At 51.0% G+C, this 24,653-nt stretch overlaps 2 protein-coding genes across 5 annotated transcripts; one reads left to right on the forward strand and one right to left on the reverse strand.

The window, feature by feature from the left end:
- Window positions 1-339: 339 nt before the first annotated feature.
- HNRNPAB (heterogeneous nuclear ribonucleoprotein A/B) lies at window positions 340-14,021 on the forward strand. 3 transcript variants are annotated; one of them, XM_063085417.1, is made up of 8 exons: window positions 340-553; window positions 646-874; window positions 1,660-1,828; window positions 2,628-2,786; window positions 2,994-3,125; window positions 5,274-5,382; window positions 6,030-6,170; window positions 13,935-14,021. In XM_063085417.1, exons 2-8 carry the CDS (start codon window positions 669-671, stop codon window positions 13,988-13,990), a joined length of 972 nt encoding a protein of 323 aa, XP_062941487.1. In that variant the 5' UTR covers window positions 340-553; window positions 646-668; the 3' UTR covers window positions 13,991-14,021. The 3 variants fall into 3 exon arrangements, with proteins under 3 accessions (XP_062941487.1, XP_062941486.1, XP_062941488.1); XM_063085416.1 differs by lacking the exon at window positions 13,935-14,021 and adding an exon at window positions 6,445-7,058 and having other exon boundaries at window positions 341-553; XM_063085418.1 differs by lacking the exons at window positions 6,030-6,170; window positions 13,935-14,021 and adding an exon at window positions 6,445-7,058 and having other exon boundaries at window positions 342-553.
- Window positions 4,568-24,149, reverse strand: PHYKPL (5-phosphohydroxy-L-lysine phospho-lyase). 2 transcript variants are annotated; one of them, XM_063085414.1, is made up of 13 exons: window positions 24,067-24,134; window positions 23,027-23,145; window positions 21,816-21,975; window positions 18,515-18,589; window positions 17,801-17,888; window positions 17,607-17,723; window positions 15,912-15,994; window positions 15,411-15,636; window positions 11,548-11,702; window positions 11,015-11,104; window positions 8,971-9,101; window positions 7,940-8,008; window positions 4,568-4,838 (listed from the first exon to the last, which is right to left on the reverse strand). In XM_063085414.1, the coding sequence occupies exons 1-13, from the start codon at window positions 24,123-24,125 to the stop codon at window positions 4,807-4,809; spliced, it is 1,404 nt and encodes a 467-aa protein (XP_062941484.1). In that variant the 5' UTR covers window positions 24,126-24,134; the 3' UTR covers window positions 4,568-4,806. The 2 variants fall into 2 exon arrangements, with proteins under 2 accessions (XP_062941484.1, XP_062941485.1); XM_063085415.1 differs by lacking the exons at window positions 21,816-21,975; window positions 23,027-23,145 and having other exon boundaries at window positions 24,067-24,149.
- Between the last annotated feature and the right edge of the window lie 504 nt (window positions 24,150-24,653).

The raw sequence follows: 24,653 nt of genomic DNA on the forward strand, positions 1-24,653 counted from the left end.
ACTCGGACCCAGTTTCCTATGGAGGCCGACGTTGCCAGTGCTGGGAGGGGGCGCATCAGCGCGAGAGACTGCGGCCTCAGAGAGCTGGGGGTCCGGCCCGAGCCTACTGGCCGCTCGGGACATGCCACATCCCTGTGAGGCCTCAGGAACCATCGAAAGGCCTTGACTAGCGCGGGTTCTAAAACGAGGACAAAGCCCGCCCGGATCTAGAGCGCGCGCGCCGTCGCAGCCAATGGGACGCAGGTTCAAGACTGAGTGACCGGCGGGTGCAGCCAATGAGCATACGCTTTGTTGCGAGGTGGGCCCGGCTCCGGCATTATAAAGAGCGCCACGAGTCGGCATTGTCAGGCGGCGGCACCGCGCGGGCCAGAGCGGGGCTTTGGGTTGGTGGGGTCGGTTCGGAGGCAGCGGCTGAGGCGGGAACGCGGTTCGAGCGGCTCCGTCGGTGGACGGAGGCGAGGCCCCGGCGGCGCGAGCTTGACTGCGGCCGAGTCCGCAGCGCCTTCCTCGGCGGGTGGGGACAAGCGGGCCCCGCGGCGTCATCGGCGGCGAGGTGAGCGGCCAGGCCGCGGGTGGCGGGCGGGAGCTCGGGTGGAAGCTGTGCCGGCCTGACGTGCTGTCGCCGCGTGCGGCCGCTCGTTACAGGAGCCGCCGCGCCCCGGCCTAGCATGTCGGAAGCGGGTGAGGAGCAGCCCATGGAGACGGGCGCCACCGAGAACGGACATGAGGCCGCCCCCGAAGGCGAGTCTCCGGCCGGGGCCGGCACCGGGGTCGCGGCGGGGGCTGGAGGCGGGACCGCGGCGCCCCCGAGCGGGAATCAAAACGGCGCCGAAGGCGACCAGATCAACGCCAGCAAGAACGAGGAGGATGCGGGGTAGGTGCAGGCGCTGGTGGACGGGGGCGCCGCCTTTGTTCTGGGGCCGCCTTTTGTTGGCGCCACGCGGCGGGGGGAGGGGCGGGCGGCCCGGCCGGGGCCTGCGAGCTGCCCGCGGACTGGCCCTCACCGCGCTCGCCGGCCGGCTCTCGCGCTGGAGTTTGCAGGAGTTTGTTGGGTCGACTTTGGCGCCGCCCTAGGGCCACTAGCGCGCTGCCGGGGCCGGCATAGGGCGGGCGGCCCGGAAGAGGGAAAGCACAGGGACCCAGGGCCCAGCCGGTCTGGGGCTGCGTGGGCGGAGCTGGCGCGCCCGGCCGGGGCCTGCCTTCTCCGCCTCCTGCTGGGGGCGGAGTCACGGTCTGAGCCCTGGGCGGTCTCGGTCTCAGGAAGCCGAGACTTTCCTTCCTTGAGACCAGTTTTCGGGAGGTGGTGGAGACAGGGAGGAATGCTAGCCCCTTGATACGTGGTTCTAGGACACATTAACTTCCAGTTGTGAGTGAGTGGTGAGGACCTATGCCCCTGGCAAGGTTGTCCCTCTCCACAGCCTGGGGCTGCACGGCGTTAAGCGTTGTTAGAGTCCAGTTTGAGTTGAGTTTGGAGGTAGTGGAGATATAACATCCTTCAAAGGTAGCAGCCTTGCAGACCCTGAGGGTGGGTGTAGATTTTGTCTACAAGGACGGTGGTATGATTCTTCAAGTGCAATCTTTGTTGCCTGGGCCGGTTCTTCCTAAAATGACAGCTTTCTTATAAGACTTGTTGCCGTGTGTCTCACCGTACCTTTTTAGAAAAATGTTTGTTGGTGGCCTGAGCTGGGATACCAGCAAAAAAGACTTAAAGGACTACTTTACAAAATTTGGAGAGGTCGTTGACTGTACAATAAAAATGGATCCCAACACTGGACGGTCAAGAGGATTTGGGTTTATCCTTTTCAAAGATGCTGCCAGTGTGGAGAAGGTAAGCTGGGTACTGTATAGCAGTCAGTCTCTGTGTAGGATTTGAATTCTAAGGAGATGTCATTCTCCAGCATGATTAATTTGTGTGCTCTGGGTAAAGCAGAAAGGCTAGGAACTTATGTGCTAGTTGACTGGTAAGGGCATCTTCTTAATCCTTGACTTGGTGTTGTCAGCACCACGCTCTACCAAGTGAGCTAACCGTACATGCCTGTTTTTGAGGGGATAAAAATACAGATAAAGTGGGGACCGACTGTAATATTCTGGAGTGGTTCAGGAAGATTGTTATTTGATGTTTTTTAACTTTCTTTGTGCCTGTTCTGGACACTGCTTAACATTATCGTGAGGATTAGAAAAGAGCCCAAGATTGTTATGAGGTAGGCATTTAGCCACGTTTTACAGGGAAAAAGCCAAAACCTAAGACTCAGAAATTTGAGAGATCACATACTTAGTAAGGGGTGGAGTGAGGATTCTATTCCCAGCAGCCCATCTCCAGCCTGTGATCTTACTCACTGCTGTTTTACTTCTGGAGGAGATGGGCCTTAAATTGAGACTACTTGGGCATGAAGAGAGACACAGCATGGGCAAAGGCTTAGATGGGTGAGGACTGATTTGTAGGTATTTAGGTAAATTAACTATATTTGAGTTTTTAAGGACCACTGGGCTGGAAAGTCAAGTGGTAGCATTTGAGAGGATGAGACACATTTTATGTACCTGTGCTGGAGTCCTGAGGCTCAAAGAGAAGGGCTTTGCTGAGGGGTCATGCTGCTGAGTTAGAACCTGACTCCCTTCTGTTGGAATAGGTCCTAGACCAGAAGGAGCATAGGCTGGATGGCCGTGTCATTGACCCTAAAAAGGCCATGGCTATGAAGAAGGACCCGGTGAAGAAAATCTTTGTGGGAGGTCTGAATCCTGAAGCCACTGAAGAAAAGATCAGGGAATACTTCGGCGAGTTTGGGGAGGTGAGTGTGTGGCTCTGATAGTGGCCTGCCAGCTGCCTTGAGGCTGCCTTCTTCCTAGTCTTTGGTAGCCTTAGCTGGCTGGAGCCCTCCTAAGAAGGGTTTCTTCTTTACCCTCCGGCCTTCAGTGGCTCTTTTCTCCTGTGAGTACCATGTATTCCCTGTGTAGACAGAGGTAGTGGTCCTGAACTTTTGCTTATGTTTTTACAGATCGAGGCTATTGAGCTTCCAATGGATCCAAAGTCGAACAAAAGACGAGGTTTTGTGTTTATCACCTTTAAAGAAGAAGAACCTGTGAAGAAAGTCCTGGAGAAAAAGTTCCATACTATTAGTGGAAGCAAGGTAAAGTGTCCTCAGCTCTGTGTGCTTGGCCTCTTGCTGCTGGAGAGCTGGCCCTTGCAGGTGTGGGTTAGGGGTTTAGCTACCTCCAAAAGCTCTTCGGGTTAGTTAGATCTTACTATTTTTCTACAGTATATGCTGCCCTGATTGGGGCAGATGGTCTTGTCCTTCCAAGAGCTTGTATGCTGGTAAGACTGCCAATACACAGGATATGAGGGAGATAGGAGAGGAAGGGTGGCTTCTGTGAATACAGCATGCTGGGTAGCCTCTTTGGTTCCTGATTTAAAACTAGAGGTGGTGGTGTTCTAAGTCTTTGAGTCCAGGGTGTATGAGTCTTTCAGTTAAGGTCTCAGAAGATTCTAGAATGTCTGTAACTCAATGATTTCCCTCTAAGGTGAAGTTTTTCCTGCTCCTGACCTTTCTGGCTTTTTTTTTTTTTAAAAAGATGACCAGTAAGGGGATCTTAACCCTTGGCTTGGTGTTGTCAGCACCATGCTCTCCCAAGTGAGCTAACCGGCCATCCCTATATAGGGATCCGAACCCATGGCCTTGGTGTTGTCAGCACCACACTCTCCCAAGTGAGCCACGGGCCGGCCCCTGGCCTCCTTTTCATGACCAAATTTTTGTCTACTTCCATTCCCATTCTTTGGGCATGGCTTTAGTCAACCCTAGCCCCAGGCAAAGATCCTTCCCAAAGAGCTCTTAGTTGGTCTGGCTGGTTTAATTAAGCCCAAGTCCAGTTTTGCCTTCAGCTAGGTGGAGTTAGCAAGAGGTGCTGCTCTATCCCTGAGCCCTGTCAGTGGAGAGTATAATTCAGGCTTCAGGTTGGCAGTTGTGAGTTGAGGGTGTGGCCTGCTGTGCAGGGTGTGGCAGGCTTTCTGAGGAATGGCAGCCAGATAAGGTGGGACAGGTAGGGTGGGGCTCCAGGGAGTCTCCATCCTGGCTGGGAGTTTGGAAAGATTGGACTAGGGATTGGGCCTCTAAATTTTTCTATAAAATGAGGATTTTAGGGGAGTTGAGTGGGGCATCAGTTGTTATTCCACTGGACAGCGACATGAGGCTTTTTTCTCTATGTAACACAATGTGAAATGGGTGGGAAGAGCTGCTGAGGTGGCGTTTTAGTGAAGCTGCTGGTACTGAGTCTTAGAGATAAGTGTATTTAGTTAATTTTATTCAGTATATTTTTTTGTTTTGTTTTGTTTTTGGTGGCTGGCCTGTATGGAGATCTGAACCTTGGTGGTATCAGCACTGCACTCAACCACCTGAGCTAACAAGCCAGCCCTGTATTCAGCATTTTGAATAGGATAGAAAACATCCGGTTGTTGTAATTACATCACTTGGGTAATTTGTCAATTAGAAGTGTATGCTTGTATGGAGACAATAGACAATGTGTAAACGTTTTTTTAAATTTTTTATTTTATTACTTTTAATGGAAGTGTCAGGGAACTTCCCTTAAGAATATACTGTTGTGATTTATTTGAGCAGGAGAACTTGAATGTCCTCAACCCCATTGGGCAGATTTTTGGTTAAAAAGGAAATGGACTCTGGGCCCTGAGCATGCATCTGGTCTATCCCAGCAATAGACCAGTGGTTGGAGGAGGAGTCGGTAGTAGTATGGTATCAGGCAAGCCCCACCCTGAATCTCTGAAGCTTTGTCTGTCAGATGGAGTGCAGGGTCACCTTCTCAATAGAATATTTGAGTAGGATGAGTTTCTTCTGTTTAAAAAAAAAAAAGAAAGAAGAAACTTACTGTCTAAAGCCAGCCCTTCATCTGAGAAGTCTTCTCTGACACTCTTACCCAGTAGGCTCAAGGTGCTAGCCTCCAGTCCTTCCTCTGCTCCCCTGACACTTACCCGGGGTAGTGTCTTGCTCTCCGTGGCTGCACTTGGCCCAGTTGCCTTTATCTCTGTTAGACGTCAAGCTGCCCTGGGCTGCGATCATCCATCCCCAGTGCATTCACCAGGAAAAGTTTGCATCAGAAAGGCCCTCGGTTTTAGTTATGGTTCTAAGAGCTTCTAGCCCAAGTGTGGCTTCCCACCCTAGCATACTTTGATTTTGAGCAAATGGACCTGATCCACCATCTGAATGTTTGTCACAGTGAAGGTTTTTGTGCACAGTACTGGCTTGACCCACTGTCTTCTTGGCTTTTAGTGTGAAATCAAGGTGGCCCAGCCCAAAGAGGTCTATCAGCAGCAGCAGTATGGCTCTGGGGGCCGTGGAAATCGCAACCGAGGGAACCGAGGCAGTGGTGGCGGTGGAGGTGAGTGGAGCCTGGATGAAGATGGGTACTGTTTCCCTGCCTGAATGGAAACTTCCATGCCAGTCTTGGGGCTCCCTCTGGCCACTGTGCAGCAGAGGTGGGCAGGCGTATGTGAGGTGGGGACTGGGCAGGAATAGGAATGGGTCTCCTGGGTAAAGGTTGTGTGCTTGAGGCTGTGCTGCTGCTGCCCCTTGGAATGGAAGAGCCCTGTCTTTCTTGCTCATGTGGCTTGGGACCCCCGGGCAGGGGAGCATTTATTTGCATCATACTCTGGGGTGGGAGACATGATGGGGTATCTTGGCTCTGGTAGTTCACTGAGTCTTGGTACACCCATGGGTGGGTGGGCAGAAGGGTAGGGCAGAGCTGTGCCAGGCGCTTACCTCCTTCCATCCCAGGCCCCTCTGACTCCAAAGCCTAAACTGTATCTTTTTCAAAGCCGAGCTGCCAGGGAGGGTGGGGGATACCAGAGGGTGATTTCAGTAAGTGAGCTGCCTCCTTTGCTGCAGTGAAGTTAGCATCTTGGCCTCCGATCCTTGGTTTCTAAGTTGCCAAAGTAACCCCGCCACCCAAAGGGCAGGATTTCCTCCATCCTAGCTCCTGCGTGTGCTAAACGGTCCATGGGCCCCTGTGCCCTGCTCCCCCCACAGGTCAGAGTCAGAGTTGGAATCAGGGCTACGGCAACTACTGGAACCAGGGCTACGGCTACCAGCAGGGCTACGGGCCCGGCTATGGCGGCTACGACTACTCGCCCTATGGCTATTACGGCTACGGCCCCGGCTACGACTACAGTAAGTAGGAGAGAGGCCTCATCCACTTACCCACCCAGGGGAGGCAGGACAGACAGTGCAGGGGCCACTGGCAGCAGGGGCTTTGGAGTCATACAGGCCTGGCTCAGCCACCGGAGCTACCCAATTTTGGCTCTAGCTTTTGTGGGCCTGAGTAAGGTGGGGAAGGTAATCCCTACCAAACAGGGCTATTGACCCTGTGAAGATGCATGTGAAGCGCCTGGCACAGGGTAAAGGCTGAGTAAGTAGTAGCTGCTACTGTTGTTCTCGTCCCTAGGTCAGGGTAGTACAAATTATGGGAAAAGCCAGCGACGTGGTGGCCATCAGAATAACTACAAGCCATACTGAGGCGGCGGCAGGAGCAACGACCGACTGACCGACCGCACACGCTTTGTTTGGATATGGAGTGAACACAATTATGTACCAAATTTAATTTGGCAAACTTTCTATGGCCTGTCCCATGTGCATCTTATTTAAAATTTCCCCCCGGAAATCACTCTCCCGTTTACTATTTCCAGAGCTCTAGTTGTTTTAGGCAGCGTGTGGTGTCTCAGAAGCCAGAGCGGCATTATGGGCTAATTTTATCACCAGGTTACGCAGAACCAGATTGGAGGGCCTGCTTCCTGCTGCCGTTCTGCAGCCTGGACCTGTGGACCCTGGTTGTAAAGAGTAAACTGATCTTAGGAAGCCAGTGTCACCTTTTTTCACCTTTTAATTTTATATTATTTGTGTCATACATTTCCTGTAATGGAAGTGTTAATTTTACTGTACTTTTTGGTACCTTTTGGGAATCTAATGTATTGTAAGGTATTTTACACGTGTCCTGATTTTGCCACGACCTGGATATTGAAGCTATCCAAGCTTTTGAAATAAAAATTTAAAAACTCCCAAGCCTGGGTGAATGTGGGATATACTGTGTAAGATCTCTTGCCCAGAATGGGCGTGCCAGGTGATCTGGGGCCAGGGCCTCCTCCCACAGCAAACTCCTTCAGTTGCAGGCCCCATCGTGGGTGCAGTCAGACCTCTGGCCTTTTGAGCTACCACTTGTCTAAGTTCTCCGTGATCTACAGCATCCCTGTCAGGTATAACCACAAAATCTCCATCCATGTCCTTGTTTAATTTCCTCTAGTGACTGTCCTGCCCAGGATGTGAGCCCCCCTTAAAGAAAACGACCTAAGATGCTGAGATGGTACAGCAAGGTGCTGCTGTCCTCCGCAGGGATGCCCCCAGGGTAGTGTGTGCAATACCTGAGAACACCTAACTGTCTTGACTGATAATGAAAATGGGATTTTTTTGTCTCTTCCAGCAAGGATGGTGTGAATCTACAGACCAGAGCAGTGTCAGGGACCAGATAGATGAATGTGGGCCTGATGGTGTCCCCTCCTGATTGGCACACCAAAGCCCACTCTGGTAGGGGATATTTACCAGCTAGATGGGAACATCCCAAGTCTGGTAGTTGGGGCTTATTGAGCAACAGTGGGCTAGGTCTCTATGTGGACACAGCCTCAGAAAAGTTATGTTCACTCTCATCCCTAGGAGGAGGAAATATCTCCTGCCCCAGCCATCAAATACAAACTAAGTGTTTTAGAGATTTTCTGGTAGGGGTGGGTGGACAGTGCCCAGGGTAGCCAGAGCCTCCCAGTGTTGGAGAAACTAACCTATGGGATGGGGGAATAATTTCAGAACATAGCGTTAAAAAATAAAAGCTGAGGAGGTGCTGATGGTAAGGAACTACCTCTGGATCTCCAAGAACAAGAAGTAAGGCCACTCACCTGGAGGACACTTGACTGAGCAGGGCTGGCAACTGAGTGTTTCACAGCTTCTCACCTTCTCTTCCATGTCTGAAAAAGACCACACAGCCACCTGAACTGGATCACATTTGTCTACTGAAGACCCCTGCTACCTTCAGTGTCCAAGCTGCTTGGATGACAGTTTGGAGACTGGGCCTGCCTGCCTTTTCAGGCCCATGTCCCACCCTTTAACAGCCACAGTGGTGGCAATTTTCTGGCAGCATAAAGCCAGCCCTCAGTTCTCAGACTTGTAGGCTGTGCCCAGGAACCCTAAGCCACTTTTGTGGCCTGCCACCCTTTGTTCACCCAGGGTTCCCACCACCTCATATTGTGTCTAGTAGGTACTGGGCCTCCCCCAGCTCCAGAGCCCTGGGCTTAAGCATACTGTGGGCAGCTATGAAGTAACACGGGCAGAAGGGAAGGGGTTGCTTGCTGGCTGCTCTGGCCTGTATCATGAGATCAGATTTTGCCTATTTGGGGTCTTGCTGAGTTCTGCACATGCATCAGAACCTCACCTTACAGTTTGGTAGAGGTCTTGTATAAGTGGATGTATGGGAGACCCTGTGCTGACCTTGGCCATCCTAGATGGTAGGAATGCTGGGAGGAATTTCATTTTGTATTCATTAATCTCCATGCTAATCATTTTGCCACCACTCAGTAGCTAAGGGTGGCCCTACGTTCCGTGGTGGCTGTAAGAACATGTAATGGGGGGGGGGCGGGTCTCAGCTCCCACTGTAGTACTGGTGTCACAGCCCTGCTCTCTTGCCCTGCACCCTACACTATGATGCCTGCCCAGGCAGGCTGAGTGGTGGCTCAGGAAGCTCTTCGACATAGGCAGGAATAGGAGAGGCCCTCCACTTGAGCTCCCTCCTTGCTCCTTGCACTGTCTAACACCCTGGTTCAGTTGCTGGGCTCTCACGCGCCCTCCCTGGTACATACTGGCAGGTTCTAGCTGTTGGCTCTGGGTTGGGTTCTAGAGACATGGTCAGCTGCTCCTCAGTCTCCAAGCTCACCAGTCAAAATGGCATCCAGCTTTGCCACCACACGTCTTGCATTGTCCAGGCTGAAGCACATTGGGGGCTTAAACTTGAGGATGTTCCTCCCAGGGCCGTCAGTGCTCAGCAAAATGTACTTCTCTTTAAGCCTGTGAGGATTAGAACACCCCTTTAAAGCATTCAAGGCCTTCATCAGCCTGGTCTTGGCCTCATGCCTCTAGCCACACTGCCTCAGAGCCCTCCATAGGCTAGTTCCCACCAGGATACTGCACCAACTGCCCCTGCCAAGGTCCTGCTCATCCTCTGGCCCAGCATCAGTGGTGCCCATCTGGGGTGCACTGCACCTTGCCCTGACCCTGCTGCTCTCCAGAATGGGGGCCCTGCCTCTCTCTCCCTAGAGCCTCCAATGTAAGTCAAGCCAAGAATGGCTACTGGGCTATACTGGACAACAAGAATCACACCTGCATTTTATGACTTAATGTATTTCCTTTTAACATGGAGAATGTCCAGCATTAAGAAATATGGAGTAATGAGCCACATGTAAACCTCACCTAGTTTCAATAACTAGGTTATCTTGCCCCTGCCCCCAGGTTATCTTGCAGTCTCAGAGGACTGTTCATTTTTAATATCTAATCATTTTTAGGAAGGTGACTTTACCTTCTTTAACATTGTTTATACCTAAGAAACTTGTTTTTAGTTGGGTACACGGGACTTCACTGATGGTATATGACAAGGTGGGAGTCCCTAGGCCCTTCCCCTTCTTCAGGTGGTCTGGGATGGAAACTTAAGGTTATCATGTTTTATTGTTTGATATTTACACTTTTAGATTAGTAAGGTATTTTGACTACTGAGAAAAATGATTATATATACATTCTCTTTGATCCCTGTTCCTGTTCTTTTTTAATTACTCGTTATTTTTAAGTCGTCAGGAGTGGGGTGTGGGGTGGGACTCGTTCTCAGCCTGCCTTGTGGCTGTTTGTTGTCCCCGTTCTTTCCAACACTGACAAGGGCCATGTCAGAAAGAACAAGGTTTGGACTTTGGAGTCCAAACAGCCCTGAGGCCAAATCCAGTTTGTCCACCTAGCAGGGTGACTGTGGGTGAAACTCTGGCCCCTGAGTTCCTTTTTCTCATGGAACTGGAGCAGTAATCCCAAGGTGTTGTGAGGTGCAAGACTTAGCCTGGGATCTGGCTCCTTCCATGCCACTCGCCATTCAGGACCCCTGAGGCTTACTGGGGGAGTGGGTGTGACTGACCAGTGGAGAGAAGGCAGGGACTAGCTGGACCCTGAGGATGGAAGGGTCAAGTCTCAAGCACTGCACAATTCACAATACTGTTCACGTGAGTTGAAACCATATGAATAAGGGCACATGTCAGACCCCAGAAGGGTTTTCCATGGTAGGATAGATAGGAAGGGGTAGGAGTGGGGAACAGAGATAAAACGGAGTAATTAAACTAGAGGGGGAAGGAGTCCTGAGGCTTCAGGTCCTACCTGGGGTTCATATGAAAGAACGTGCAAATCAGTTCCAGGGGGCTGTGGAGTGTGAGTCCTGAGATGCTGATTCAACCAGATACCCCCCAACCCAGACAAGGAACGAGTCCTGTCCATCCCAGCAACCCATTGCTCTGGGAATGGGGACCACCCTAGGCTGGTGCTGCCACAGTCCCCCTGGGTGGCTCTGAGAAGCTGCTTCCCCTTGTGGTGGTAGGGCCGGCTGGGTCTGAGCACCCTGCTAGCTTTGGTGTTCTCGGCAGAGGAGGCTGCTGTGGGCTGGAATTGCCCTTGTGTCCTCTGAAGCCTTTGCTGCCAAGCAGTGGGCACAGAACTGATGGAGCCAGTCTCTGGAGCTCAGTCAAGTGGAGGCCCAGATCAGCTGCCCCTTCCCCCTCAGAGGCCCAGCTGCTGCACTCCTTCAGTCAAACCTGTGGGCCCACAGTGCCTGGGAACAGGGTGGACAGATGAGGCAAAAGGGAGGTTCCTTCCCACTCAGGGCCCTAGGTTTTGCAAAGAGGCTTCATGGCATTTCCTGCTCCAGAAGGCAACTTGTTTCAAGAAACAAATACCTGGACACCACATAGTCTGCCTCTTCGGTTGCTGGCGTCCTCGTGGCCTCATCTTTGATCAGATCCACACCAATGAAGAGTCCAACACCCCTGGAGAACAAGGTGACAATCTCAGGAGGCCAGGCCCAAGGGATCACAGTCTTTGCTCTCACCCCCTGCCTGGGCTTTAGCCAAGCCTCCCTGTTGGAAAGCCTGCTAGGGCTTCTACCTGTGTCTCCTGGGGCGGCTGAGAGCCACAGGAACCCTCAGAGGGTGGTGAAAACAGTTTCAGGAAGTAACTGGGATGGGGAGGGGGACCTTGTTGTGGACAGGAAGCAGGTTGGAGGTCAGCCAGAGCTTAGGTAGAATCCTGTCTTTTCCCTTCATGATGCCATCTTGGGCAACAGCACCTCTCAGTATTTCGATTCCTCCTCTGGAGCATGGACATAAAGATTCCCACCATCCCAGGTTGTTAGATGAAAGAAGATGATACCATGCTGGGCCCCTGGCAGGTGCTGGTTAGTGGGTGGTGATTAGTGCCCTCAGAGCCTCACCTGACATCACCGATGATGGGATGTTTAACTTTTTGCTGCCTGAGGAGCTCCATCAGGAAGCTGCCCACACAGGCGGCATGAGCCTGGAGCTGCTCCTTCTCCAAGACCTCCAGGACGGCGAGCCCCACAGCGCAGGACACGGGGCTGCCCCCAAACTGAGCCAGGGACAAAGGGCATGTCAGAAGCCCAGCAGAGTGGGCCATGCTCTGGGGGGGTGAAGGCAGCAGCACAGGCCCTGAGCCCCTCAGGGTTCAGAGTTCTCAGCAGTAAATGGGGCCCCTATGGGCTGTCCTTTCTTTCCAGGTGCTAACGTGACAGTAGCCCAGGTCAAATACCTCCAAGGGTGCAGTAGGAGCCCCTAAAAGATGCAGAATCAGGAGAGGGAATACTGTGCATTCCCACAGAGCTAGTGTTTGCTTTCCGGCCCATCTCACTGGCTGGGCCCAGACCCACAGCACTGGACTAGTTCCCATCACCTTCCACTAGGGTCAAAAGCAGCTGCCAAATCTCACCCAGGAAAAGCCACTCTGTGTGGCATGATTTCATGGCTCTGTTGGCTGAGCTCAGGGTAGATTTTAGGACACAGACCACAAGCTGGCTGCCTGGGAGCCATATCGAGCCTGCGGGCTCATTTTGTTTGGTTATGTGGCATTCTTAAAAGTTAAGAATTAGGTGTTAGCATTTTAAAATATGAGCAATCACACACACAGATCTATATTTCTGACTTAAACCTGGCCTATCTAGCCACACTGGGCCCAGTAGCGGTGGTTCCTTAAGAAACCCTGGGTGCTTTGACTCCTTTCGTCTCTCCTGCCTCGCCCTGTAGGTGTCTGAGTGGGGATCTGTTTTTTAGAGGATCGGGAACAAGGTGTCTCCTGCAAACCATGGTTTTTGTTTTCTTTTTAAACTACATCTTTTAACTGGAAACCACTATGTTAAGTGAAGTAAGTCAGGCACAGAGGGTAGGTGGGGGGAGGAGAAGGGGTGGACTAATGAGTACAAAACTATGCTATCTACCCTAAGTTAATCATTGTGTAGTATATGCATGTATTAAAACAATACACTGTACCCCACAAATATGTACAAGTGAATGTTAAAAATAATCTTAAAAAAAAAGATCACTTTAGTGAGTTATAATTTACATACAATAAACCACATGTTTAAAGTGTAAAGTTCAATGGGATGTGACAAATGTATACACATGGAACCTCCCTCACAAGGAAACTACGGAACATTTCTATCACTCCCCAAAGTTCTTTTCATGACCATCTTCCCACTGCTGGCCCCAGGCAACCACTGACCTGCCTTCTGTCACTATGAGATATCTCGGGGGGTTTTGAAAAGCTCTGACATACTCCTTAGAGCCTAGAAGGCCATTCTTATCCACAGGAGTAGGCTCAGGAAAGATCTGAGAAGCCCTAAGCTCTCACCACTGGCTACCTAGAAGCTCTGCAGGAGGAAGTAAAGGCTAAGGCGGAGTTACCAACAGCCTGGCCAAGTGACTTACTGGTTCCAGGTATTTAAGAAAATTCCTGTCCAGTTATTAGATGACCACAAAGTTAACCTAGCAGAGGCTAAAGTGGCCACACATGACAAAGAACAGACTTTACAGAATTAGTTCAGAAAAGGCACTGAATAAACAACAACAAAAAGCAGCAACAAACTTAGGGAGGGAGGAGAATATGATTTCCAAAGTTGCCACATTATATTTTTAAAGTGTCCAGTTTTCAACAGGAAATTATGAAACATGCAAAGAAAGAAGAAAGCGTGGTCCATACACAGGAAAAAAAAAAAATCAGTGCTGTCCCTGAGGAAGCCTAGACATTGACTTTATTAGACAAAGACTTTAAATCAGATATTATAAAATGTTAAAAAACAAACAAACCCCAAACTAAAGGAAACCATATCTAAAGAATTAAAGCAAAGCATAAAAATGTCTCACTAAAATAGAAACTACCAATAAAGAGTTAGAAATTATAAAAAAGAACAAAATAGAAAATCTGGAGTTGAAAAATAACTGAAATGAAGAACAGAAAGAAAAAAGAATGAGGAAAAATAAACAGCCTTAAAGACCTGTACATACAATCAAGCCTCCCAACATATGCAAATGGGAATCCCAGAAGAACAGGAAAGTAGCAAAACAAAACAAGGCAAAAACAAACAAAAAACAATGAAAAGGTTTAAGAGTCCTATATCACTTGCAATGGACTACATGTTTATGTCTCCCAAAAATTCATATGTTGAAATCCTAACCTTCAATGTGATGGTAAGAAGATGTGAGACCTTTGGGAGGTAATTAGGTTACAAAGGTAGAGCCTTTGTGAGTGGGATTAGGTACTTATAAAAGGGACTCCAGAGAACTCTCTTGCCCTTTTCACCATGTGCAGGTACAACGAGAAGTTGGCTGTCTGCAGCCCGGAAGAGTACCCTCACCAGAACCTGACCATGCTGGCACCCTGATCTTAAACTTTCAGAACATGGGAAATAAATTTCTATTGTTTATAAGCCACACAGTCTATGGGACTTGTTATAGCAGCCTGAACTGACTGAAACATAACTTTTAAGGAAACTGATGAAGCAGTTAATTATCTTCCCACAAAAAAACCCAAACCAACCAAAAAACAAGGCCCAGATGGTTTTATAGATGAGTTTTTACCAAACTTTCAAAGAACAGATCATCCCAATTTTATGTAAAAGGAAAAAAAGAAATATTTTCCAACTCATTCTATAAGGCTGGTAAGACCCAGATACCAAAACCCAATATATAAGAAAAAAATTCGAGTCACATTTTACTACTGAAAACAAATGTCAAATTCATAAATAAAATATAAGCAAATAGAATGTAACAGTGTATAAAAATGATAATATCCATACCCAAGTTGGATTCATCCCAGGTATGCAAAGATGGTTTAAACATTAAAAAATCCATAAATATAACTCGCCATCTATCTATCCATCTATCTATATATATTTTTTGGCGGCTGGCCAGTATGGAAATCTGAACCTTTGATTATGGTGTTATAACATCGTACTCTAACCAACTGAGCTAATCAGCCAGCCATTCCCTCACCTTTAACAACCTTCTTGCCTTATACATCTTGCCAAACCCTGATGTGTTTCAGTCCACAATTCAAACTGGCTCTTTTTTGGGAAGACAGAGTGAGTTCTCAACTCTTTGTCCCTCCTTCTTCTCCTCTGGACAACCTCCTCTCTTGCCTGGACCCATCTCCCTACCTCCAGTTCTTTCTCCACACTGATCACCAGAGATCATCCTAAAGTGTTATTTGGACTGCATCTCTCCATGACTAAAACCCTCCCACAGTTCCTCACTGCCTTCAGGATCAGTCCAGATACCCTGGCTCTTTATGATATGGCTCCTGCCAACCACCGTGCTCCCCTCATCCAACCTGCAACTGCTATCTTGTGGCCACTGAACATGCTATTGTGTCAACTTCACTTAGGACAGAGAGCCATACCCTCCTCTCAGTGACTGCTGTCATGTCAACTCTGCCTCTAGACCATCTGTTGCCCAACACACTGAGTTCCTCATGACCTTACTCAGCTGACACAGGGCCTGCCACAAGAGGGGCAGCTTTTGCTGGAAAGGAGAGAGGAACTGTTGTACTCTTTCTATGTATTTTATAAGACATGGTCTCCTGCGACAGCTTTTAAATAGACACTAATTTTTTAAGATTTTTTTTTTTTTTATGTGACCTGGTTGCAACTTTCCTAAGGACAGCATCTTAGAAGCCTCTGTGCTGGGCACAGTGCTAACCCTGTGGCATTTGCTGACTAAGGACAAGCTGATCACCTGGAGCCTATGAGAACCCACATTATTCACTTGCCCTGGAGCCTTCACTCACCGTGTTGAAGTACTCGACGCCGGTGGCTTCAAATGCCCTCGCCACAGCTTGGGTTGTGGCCACACAGGCAATAGGGTGGCCATTGCCAATGGACTTGCCCATGGTGACAATGTCAGGGACAAAATCCTCCCCCTGCAGCTGGAAGGCCCAGAAGTGCTTGCCTACTCGGCCAAAGCCAACCTGGATCTCATCTGCGACAAAGACCCCTCCGGCCCTGTGGATGTGCCTGTGGCAGGGGACAGATAGCTGACAGGGGTGCTGTGGTGAGAGAGATTAGACCAGGAGTTGGGAGTTCTTGGGGTTTGGAGTCCCGGCTCTGCCAGCAGAGAGGTGGGGGGCCATTCTCTGGGCCAAATGGTTGGCCTTCTCTGTGCCATTATTTCTTTAAGGGCTTTGTCTCAAAATTCTGGCAAGCAGGCCATGCTGAGGTTGGGATTTGGGACAGAGGCTGGGAGACCCCATTACAGCCCTTCATGGGGCAGACCCTGCCCACTTACTTACTCTGCCACTTTGGAGAAGAAGCCAGCGGGGGGAATGATTTGCCCTCCCACACTGGGCAGAGACTCAGCGAAGAAGGCTGCAATCTGTGGATGAGACAGGCATCGGGACAGCACTGTGGAGGTGCTGATGAGCTTGGTGCACCCTGCTAATGTGGCTCAGTGCTGACCCCAAGCAGCACAAGTCACCATCATCACTGTACTCCTACTTTGGGCTCCACGTTACATCTAAGACTTTGTGACTCAGTTTTCTTTCAGGCCTCAAATCAACTCTTACCACCTGGATGCCTCCAGACCCCTTGTCCTTGGCATTCCTTAAACTAAAATCACTGATTTCTCCCTCATAAGCCTCTTCCTCCCCTTCCCCTCTTTGGTAACCAGCACTACTCCCGTCTCTCCTGCCTAGGACAGAAACCTGGTCCCCATCCTTGATCCACCCCCTCCCTCGTCCAATCATTCAGCACAACCCACAAGCTCCACCTGTCACACCTCTGAGCCCACTCCTTCCCTGCCACCTGGATATGCCTGCCTCCTGGCAGATCTGCCTGTCTCTGCCTTGGCCTCCTGCAGGTACCTTCTACCTGGACACCTCTTCCAGTCTACCCCCCACAAGGAGAGCTGAGCTCGTCACTGTCCTGCTTAAAGCCCTTCAATGATCCCTTTTGTGGACAGCAATGACTTCCCAACTGTGTTCTGCTTCAGAGCTGCTTCAGAGGCCACTGCTGGGACAAGGGGTGGGCCAATGGGACAGCAAACTGGTTCCTGACCCCTGTTGCACCCACAGCAGTTTTCTTTTCAGGTTTTATAGAAGTGGCTGCAGAGCATCTAGAACACATAGGCCCGGCTTTCCTGGTCTGCTTCTGCCACCCTTTCTGGCCCCACAGCCTTCCTTTCTTTGCCATATATCCTATGTTTGGCTCTGTCACTCCTTCAGTGAGGCCTTCCAGAGAGCCCTCACCTCAGTTGCTAACAGCCTCCCCTCTACTTTCACCACGGGTGTCTCTCTTCCAGGGCCCAACACATTTCTCCTGTCTGTGGCCCTCCATTCCATGTCCATGATACTGCCCTGGGTCAGGCCTCCTCATGGTCACCTGCTCTTAGCCTGCCGCATTCAAATCCATTCTCTACACAGCCCCTGGGTCTTATCCACCTTCCTTCAGTGTAGAGTATCCACCTTCCTTCCCCTGGGTCTTATCCACTGTGGCCTTCAGTGTAGAGTTCCAGCCACTCAGTACAGCAATGGGGTCCTCTGGCATCTAGGTCCTGCTGGTCTCTCCAGGCTCACCTCCTGACCCTCTCAGCCTGGCCCCACACTCACGTGGCTCCTCATTTCTGTGCAGGCAGGCCCCCCATTGAGGAGGACTTTCCTCTGCCAATCCACACCCCACCTTGAGTGACTAGTTCCTGCTTGTCTTTTATGACCGGAATCAGGTAGCAACTCCTCCAAGGACCCTCCACACCGACACCAGCTCAGCCTGACTCCTGGACACCTAGAATGCCCAGGACTTATCTCTATCCAGGCTCTTGTCAGTGTTCTAAAACTCTCTGCTGAGCACTTAATGCACACCCCGCACCCCACTAGATTCTTAAAGGGCAGGACCTTGTTCTGCTTTCTCTGTGGGTTCCCAGCATGTGGAGGTGACAACAGTGGAAGTGACATTCACTGTTTGCTGGACTAGACAGGTGCAGATGTGGTTACCTTCCTGCCCTTCTGCTGTGCGCTGCTGACCACGTGTTTCACCTCGTCGGCATAGGCCAGAGCTGGACTGGGGTGGTCCTCCCGGTAGGGGCCCCGGTACGTGTCTGGGAGAGGTGCCTGTGGGGAGTGACAGCACCACGTCACCCAGGCCTAGAGGTTGGCACCAACCTGTTGCCGACTTGGGCAGTGCGTACCACATGGACCCATTCCTTCTGGCCATCTAGGTCTCGGAACTTGTAGGGACTGATGTCGATCAGGGAGCTCAGGTGACCGTGATAAGCACTGGAGAAGAGAAGGGAGGGTGGGCTCAGGCCCAGGAAGCACATACTGCCTGGTCTAGCCCTGACCGCTGTCTACCCATCCCTGAAGACACACAGGGAGACCAACCTTTCTGATAACAGCCCCTGAGTCCTTGGGCTGGGAATGAACATGGGCTTTGCAGTCAGCAATACTTCCTGCAAGGCTGCTTTCTGGCTATGTAATAGTGGCTAATCATGTAACCTCTCTGGGTTCAGTTTTCTCCTCTGTAAAATGGGGGTCTACTCCTTCACCATTATAATGAATCTTAAATGTGATAATGCCCTAAGCCTAGGCCTGGGTCTTGTGCACATGAGATACTTAATACATGGACTACTGTTGGAACAGTTTGAGCATCTAAAATGTGTGGGACCAACTCTTACAAAGCATTCTTAGCTCCCCAGAAGTTGCCCTCCCAGAACAGTGGCCTGGGGGACAGAGCCTCCAGGGGGTGTCTCTGGATGCCATGTGCTCTGCCTGCCATGCTTCCCTCCAGTGGCCCAGGCCCCTCATCCTCCCTGCCTAAGGCACTCAAAGTCAGAGCCTCAGTGATCCCCAACAAGCCCATGGCCCAGGCTTCTGGAAACGGCTGGGCTGTGAGTTGCACTTACTGGTCTAATACCACCACGTCCTGATGTCCTGTGTACTGGCGAGCCAGCCTCAGGGCCAGGTCGTTAGCTTCTGACCTATGACAGAAAAGGTGAGCATGGCTTGAACAGTCGTCCATGCGCTTCTCACAGAGAAACCCTGAGGGCAGGAGGAGTCCTTCCAGCAGCAAGAAGATTCTCAGGTCATCATTCAGGTTGTCATTTGCTTATTCATTTGGTAAATATCAAATGGCTTCTATAAAATAGTAAGTAAGGGCCGGCCCCGTGGCGCAGTCGGGAGAGAGTGGCACTGGGAACGCAGCAGCGCTCCCGCCGCGGGTTCAGATCCTATATGGGGATGGCCGGTGCGCTGAGTGGTGCGGCCGTTCACAAAAAAGACAAAAAATAATAATAATAATAAATAAATAAAATAAATAAATAGAATTAAAAAAAAAATAGTAAGTAAAACAGGCCCTTGCCCTCCTGGAACTTACATTCTAGTATGTGTCATGAAAGCCAAAAAACATAGAAGGAAAGATCATTTTGGTAAGTACTACAATGGATATGAGGTGCTGAGGGAGAACTAGATAGGGGCCCTACTTTACATGGGGCGATATTATGGCCTGAATGGTGTTCCTCCCAAATTTATATGTTGAAGCCCTAACCCCCAGTACCTCAGAATGGCCTGTATGTGAGTGCATTTGGAGACAGGGCCTTTAAAGAAGTGATTAAGTTAAAATGAGGCCATTAGGGTAGGTCCTAGTCCAATCTGACTTGTGTTCTTAAAGAAGAGGAAATCCGGATGCACAAAGAAACATCAGGGACATGTACACACAAAAGAATGACCAAGTGAGAAACAGTGAGAAGGTGGCTATCTGTCAGCCAAGGGGAGAGGCCTCAGAAGAGACTAACCCTGCCAACACTTGGACTTCCAGCCTCCCAAACTGTGAAAAAATAAACTTCTGTTTAAGCCTCCCAGTCTGTGGTATTTTGTTACACAGCACTAGCTGACCAATACAGGTGTCAGGGAAGGCCCTCACGAGGAGGTAACACCTGCCCTTAGTCCTCAGAAGATTCCAGGCACAGGGAGCAGGATATACAAGGCCCTGTGAAGGAAAAGAGCTTGGTGTGCTCAGGGAACTGAGAAAAGACAAGGGAGGCCATGGCCACAGGAGGGCAGGGCAGGGCAGGAGAGGAAGTGGGGAGACACACAGGGCCATGTCCACAGGGCTGGGAAGGAACTTGGATTTTCTTCTCAGTGCCATGCAAAGCCACAGAAGAGTTTTAATTAGAGAAGGGACATGCCTCAGCTTCCATTTTAGAAGGCAGCCTCTGGATGCATGTGTCTAATGGAGTAAAAGGGAATGAAGCAGAAGTGAGGAGACCTAGGAAGATGCCCAGGTGGGAGCAGGTGGTGGCCATGGGACAGAGAGAGGTAGATGAACTTAAGAGATATCTTGAGATAGACAAGGAAGACTTGATGCAGGACTCTGTGTGTGTGTGTAATTTCTTCCTTAAGCAGAGATGTACATGGCGATGCCATTTATGAGGTGAGACAGGGTGTGGGTGGCATGGATGTCTGAGGTAGATGCCTGGGAACATCAGGGAGAACCAGTGCCATGGTCCCACAGCAGGCGCTGGTGGAAGACAACTCTTGATTGTCTTTTGGATATGTGAAGTTGGAGATGTTTGTCAGATGTCATGTGGGCAGTTAGAACCGTGAGTTGGGAACATGTGGGAAGTATCTGGGCTTGAGACATAAATTTGGGAGTCATCAGCACATGGATGATATTCAATACCAAGGGAATGGATGAGATCACATACGGAGAGGGTTCAGAGAGAAAAATGGCCCAGGACTAGCCTGGAGGCATAGAGGAGGACGAGTTGGCAAAAGAGATGGAGAAGGAGTGGCCAGAGAAGCTGGCAGAAAGCCAGGAGAACACAGTACCCTGATGCAGGAGGAGAAAGCATTTTCTGAGAGAGTGGTACCTCTGTCAACTACTGATGAGAGACAGAGTAAGACAAGGCAGCAAAGAGATCATTTGTTCTGGCAATGTGGAAGGCACTGGAATCTACACAGAATAAATTTGGTGGAGTAAAAGAGGAAGAATGTCCCTTCCTCCACTGCTGAGGAAGCACTGGCTCCTGGACCTGGCTCCCTGCTCTTCCCGGAGAAGTTCCAGTTCTGGCTCCACCATCTCCCAGGAGGATAACCCTGGGCAAGCTAGTTCCTTTCTTTGAATTGCTGTTTTCTTTATCTGTAAAATGAATATGGCAAACCCCACTTCCTAGAAATTATTTGGGGGACTGATGAATGTACTATGTAAATGGCAATGCTAATGGCAATGATAACAATAAGCATTACTGTAGTCCAAATGCCACTACCGATAACTTGTTGGAAACTTCTCTTCCAGATATGCTGTGAGCTTTCCTCCCAGATATGCCTGTTTGTCTCTACTTCCACACCTAGTACAAGCTACAATTACCTTTCACCTGACTGCTGAACTTGTGCCTAACAGTGGCCATATTTGCTCTCCTCTAGCCCTGACAACATCACTTCCCTGATCAAAACCCTCCGATGGCTTCCCAGTGCTCTTAGGACAAAAATAACTTCCTCACTTGGCCGATGAGGTCCGGGGTGATGGCCCTGCCTTCCTCCCCAGTGTCAACTTACACCCTCTCCTCTCCTTCACTAGTCTGCTTTTGGTTCTTCAAATGTACCAGAGTGCCATGCCCCTCCCTGCCACAGGGCCTTTGCACAGGCTGTTGTGTGATCAACCTTGACAAGAATACTTCAGATGGAACAGACAGCACCCTTTCTTCCTCTTTCCCTAGTTATCTCCCCATCAGCTCTTAGCTTAACATCACTTCTTCAGGAAAGCCTTCCTTGAACCCCCAGAACCTTTCAGAACCTCCCACTGCGTCTAGGTCTCAGTATATCCTGTACTCTTCCTCCAGACAATGACCTGTCTTTGTAATTTTGTTTTTTTTTAAAGAATCACTTGATGTTTCTGCTCCTTACTGAGCAAACTCAGGGTAGGGATTTTGGCTGTATCCATAAGGCAGAAATAAAAAAACATATCACCTCATTAAGCCCCAACAATGATCCTGGAAGGGAGGTAATGACATTCTTTACCAAGAGACAAGGAAACTGGATTTGATAGAATAAGCACCAGGGTCTACAGCTGGGAAATGTAGGAGCCTGGTGCAGTGCAGGCTGCCTCTCCCCTAAGTCCACACTTGGTTAGCTACACTATGCTGGGCCCACATAAGCAAATCTTCATCATCTAACCCTCTTGCTGGGGGCTGGCTGCAGTCCACTTACCCAGAATTCAGGAAATAAAACACACAGAGCTTCTCCGGCAGGGTCTCTGACAGCCTCTGTGCATAATCCACGATGTTGTCGTGCAGGTATCGGCTGTTGGTGTTGAGCACCTGGTTCTGCTCATGTGCTGCCTGGACCACCAGAGGGTGGCAATGCCCAACTAGAAGAGGGTCACCTCCATCACATGGCCAGCTCTGCTCAGCACAGTCCCACTGGGCCTCCCCCAGCCCCAACCTGCAAACCCGGCCAGAGGAGACGCAGTTACAGAAAGGGAAGTGGAAAGAAGGGAGTCTGAAGACAGCAGGGAGAGATGCCGGTTCTGGAAAGGGAAATCTAGAAAGGAGTCCCTGAGATTATGGCAGAAGAAAAAGGTTCTCTGGCAGAAACCCCATCTAGAAAACTGTCTTTAAGGAGACTTCTTGAGGCCTTCTGCTTGACAAAGGCAGTGAGTGGGGGGTGGTGTCAGTGCATTTGACTTCACCAGTCAGTGAGGCTAGAGATTAATCTTGATTGTCAAAGGCCAAGGATAATGATAACAGTGAACCTGTATTGAGAGCTCACCATGTGCCAGGCACATTCAATGCAGGTTACGTGAATTCACACATTTAATTCTCCAAAACACCTGAGATGGGTACCAGGTATTATCATGTTTATTTGGCAGATGAGCAAACCGAGGCACAGAATATTAAGTAACTTGCCCCAAATCACAAAGTTAGTAAGTGGAGGACAGGGATTTGAGCCCAAGCAGTTTGGAACTAGATCCCCTGCTTGTAGCCTTTACTTTATTAACCTCCAATTTGCCTGCTGAGTCACAAACTCTCTTTCCTTTGTCAGGTCCGGCAGCCTCATCTGGATGATTGAATTCCTACTTCAGTTTCCTGAGATACTCAGTGGGGCTGAAGCCCTGCCATGACCCTAGCACTTGGCCAGGGCCATGCTGTGTTGCTGGTCATAGTGGGCTATCTGATGCTCTTTGAGTACGAAGTGGAACTGGACCCACAGACCTAGATTTCTGACTCCTGCCCAGTTTAGCACAGCTACGTCTTGGAGATTTCTACAGCTATATCACAAAGACTGGGCCTCCTTTGCACACGGACGGTGCCTCAACTCAACCCAGGTTCTCCACAACCTCTCTGCAGGGGTCACCTTGGGACCAGGTTCACAGCCTTGGCCTCATCTTCTGCCCTGCCAGCATGAGGTGTGATACTGACCGTGAGCCACATTGTTGATGCAATCGATGTATTCTGCTCCCTGTTCATCGTACATGTACTGCCCTTGGCCCCGGACAATCTTAATGGGATCCTCAGGAAAAAAGAGCCTGCAGGAAGAGCTGTGGGGACAGGCAAGGAATGGAGAGCCATGTCTCAAGACCTGAAGAGAAAAGGCCACCCATCACAGGCCTCATCCACCCCTTCCTAGTTTCTGGAAAAGACAAAGCTTGAAGGGCGAGGTGCTGCTTCTGTGCCTCCAGTTTCTCCACTCCATAGGAAAAGAGGGAAAGGATGGGTAAGAAGCTGCTGAAACTTAAACCTGTTTAAGTCATTTTGAGCCTCTGTGGCCTTGCTCATTTCTGCCCGTACCCCTATCAGTCCCTTGGATCCTGGGAAAAGGGGGCTTTGTAAGGCTGCGTCTCCTTCTGGGATGGGCGTGAGACAGCGCACCACATTATGTGGCTGGCTCTCAGCCCTAATCGTTCCTTGTCGGCCAAGTGGGCCTGCTGGGCGCCAGCCCTCAGTTCTAGCAGGAGGCTGCCTCCTCTCCCCGCAACCCCCATGTCCCCCGAGGGCCCGGGCCAAGTGGAGACTTTCTCTAAGGCTGTCTGTGAAACGACTTCCCACTTCACCCTTCGTCTGAACTTTCAGCCCCTTCCCAGGTCACTCTCGAGCCAAGCCCAGGTCCTGCGGACGGGCGGCCCTGGGGCGAGGTCCTCACAGGTGCCTGGGCAAAGACCTTCTCCCGGGAGCAAAGGCTGCCTGCCGAGCGAGGCTGCCAGAGCCGGGCAGGGCGCGGGTGGAGCCGGCTCCCAAGCGCAGGGCGGGTCGAGGGGCGGCCGGAGACGGCGCTGTGTGGGAGGCGGGCGCGGGAGCCACCTGGTGGGGCTGCGCACACCCGAGTCCAGTCCGAGTCTGGAACCCGCGGAGCTGGGGCCTAGGCATGACCGGGCGGGGCTGGGGTGCCAAGGGTTCCGTGCCGCCCGCGCGTGCGCCGTGTGTGCGTCGTGCGTGCGTGCGCACAGCGCCCGCCGCGGTACCTGAGGAGTCGCCGCCTCAAGGCCAGAGTGTCGGCCTTCCCCCGCTGACCAGCCGCCATGGCGCCGGGCCGTCAGTGGGTGCCGAGGCGCGCGCGGAGAGACTGGCCGCGCAGGCTCGGCCTCCAAGGCCCCGCCCCGGGCCCCGCCCCGCCTGGACTGCGACTTCAGTCTCCCGCTCGCACCTCGGGCTCCACCCCCAAGTGGCCCGATTAGCTTTCGTTCCCTCCTTCATGCGGCCAGCAAGCCTGGCAGGCTTCCCGCTCCCAAGCCGTTCCTTGGCAGTCGCCCGTTTTGTGCTCGCCTTGCCGAGTGCTGCCTTGGCCCTGGTCCCGGGACGCACCGCGGGCCTCACCCTGCGGGCCACCGGTTTCCCTCCCGGGGAAGGGTCCCCGGGTGATCCCGCCGCTGCTCCTGGCACCCAAGGAGACTCTGAGCCCCGGCAAGCCTCTTCTGGGCCGGTGGTCAGTCTTTGAGTCGCTTTCCCCGTGCATGAAATGAGATGCACTGTGAGGGTTAAATGTGGGAGTGTGTGACTGACACCCAGCCCAGGGCCTGGCACACAGCAGGGACATCAGAGTAGGAGAAGC

The sequence above is a fragment of the Cynocephalus volans genome, chromosome 2 (genome assembly GCF_027409185.1).
Source record: "Cynocephalus volans isolate mCynVol1 chromosome 2, mCynVol1.pri, whole genome shotgun sequence".
Classification (NCBI taxonomy): domain Eukaryota; kingdom Metazoa; phylum Chordata; class Mammalia; order Dermoptera; family Cynocephalidae; genus Cynocephalus; species Cynocephalus volans.

Coding starts and splice junctions, on each gene's coding strand:
- HNRNPAB (XM_063085416.1), top strand. CDS start 669: ATGTCGGAAGCGGGTGAGGAGCAGCCCATGGAGACGGGCGCCACCGAG. Junction 875..1,659: donor AAGAACGAGGAGGATGCGGG/GTAGGTGCAGGC, acceptor GTACCTTTTTAG/AAAAATGTTTGTTGGTGGCC. Junction 5,383..6,029: donor AGGCAGTGGTGGCGGTGGAG/GTGAGTGGAGCC, acceptor CTCCCCCCACAG/GTCAGAGTCAGAGTTGGAAT.
- PHYKPL (XM_063085414.1), bottom strand. CDS start 24,125: ATGGCGGCTGGTCAGCGGGGGAAGGCCGACACTCTGGCCTTGAGGCGG. Junction 11,703..15,410: donor GCGTCGAGTACTTCAACACG/GTGAGTGAAGGC, acceptor TCCCTGGCTCAG/TTTGGGGGCAGCCCCGTGTC. Junction 9,102..11,014: donor GCAGACTATGTGGTGTCCAG/GTATTTGTTTCT, acceptor TAATCCTCACAG/GCTTAAAGAGAAGTACATTT.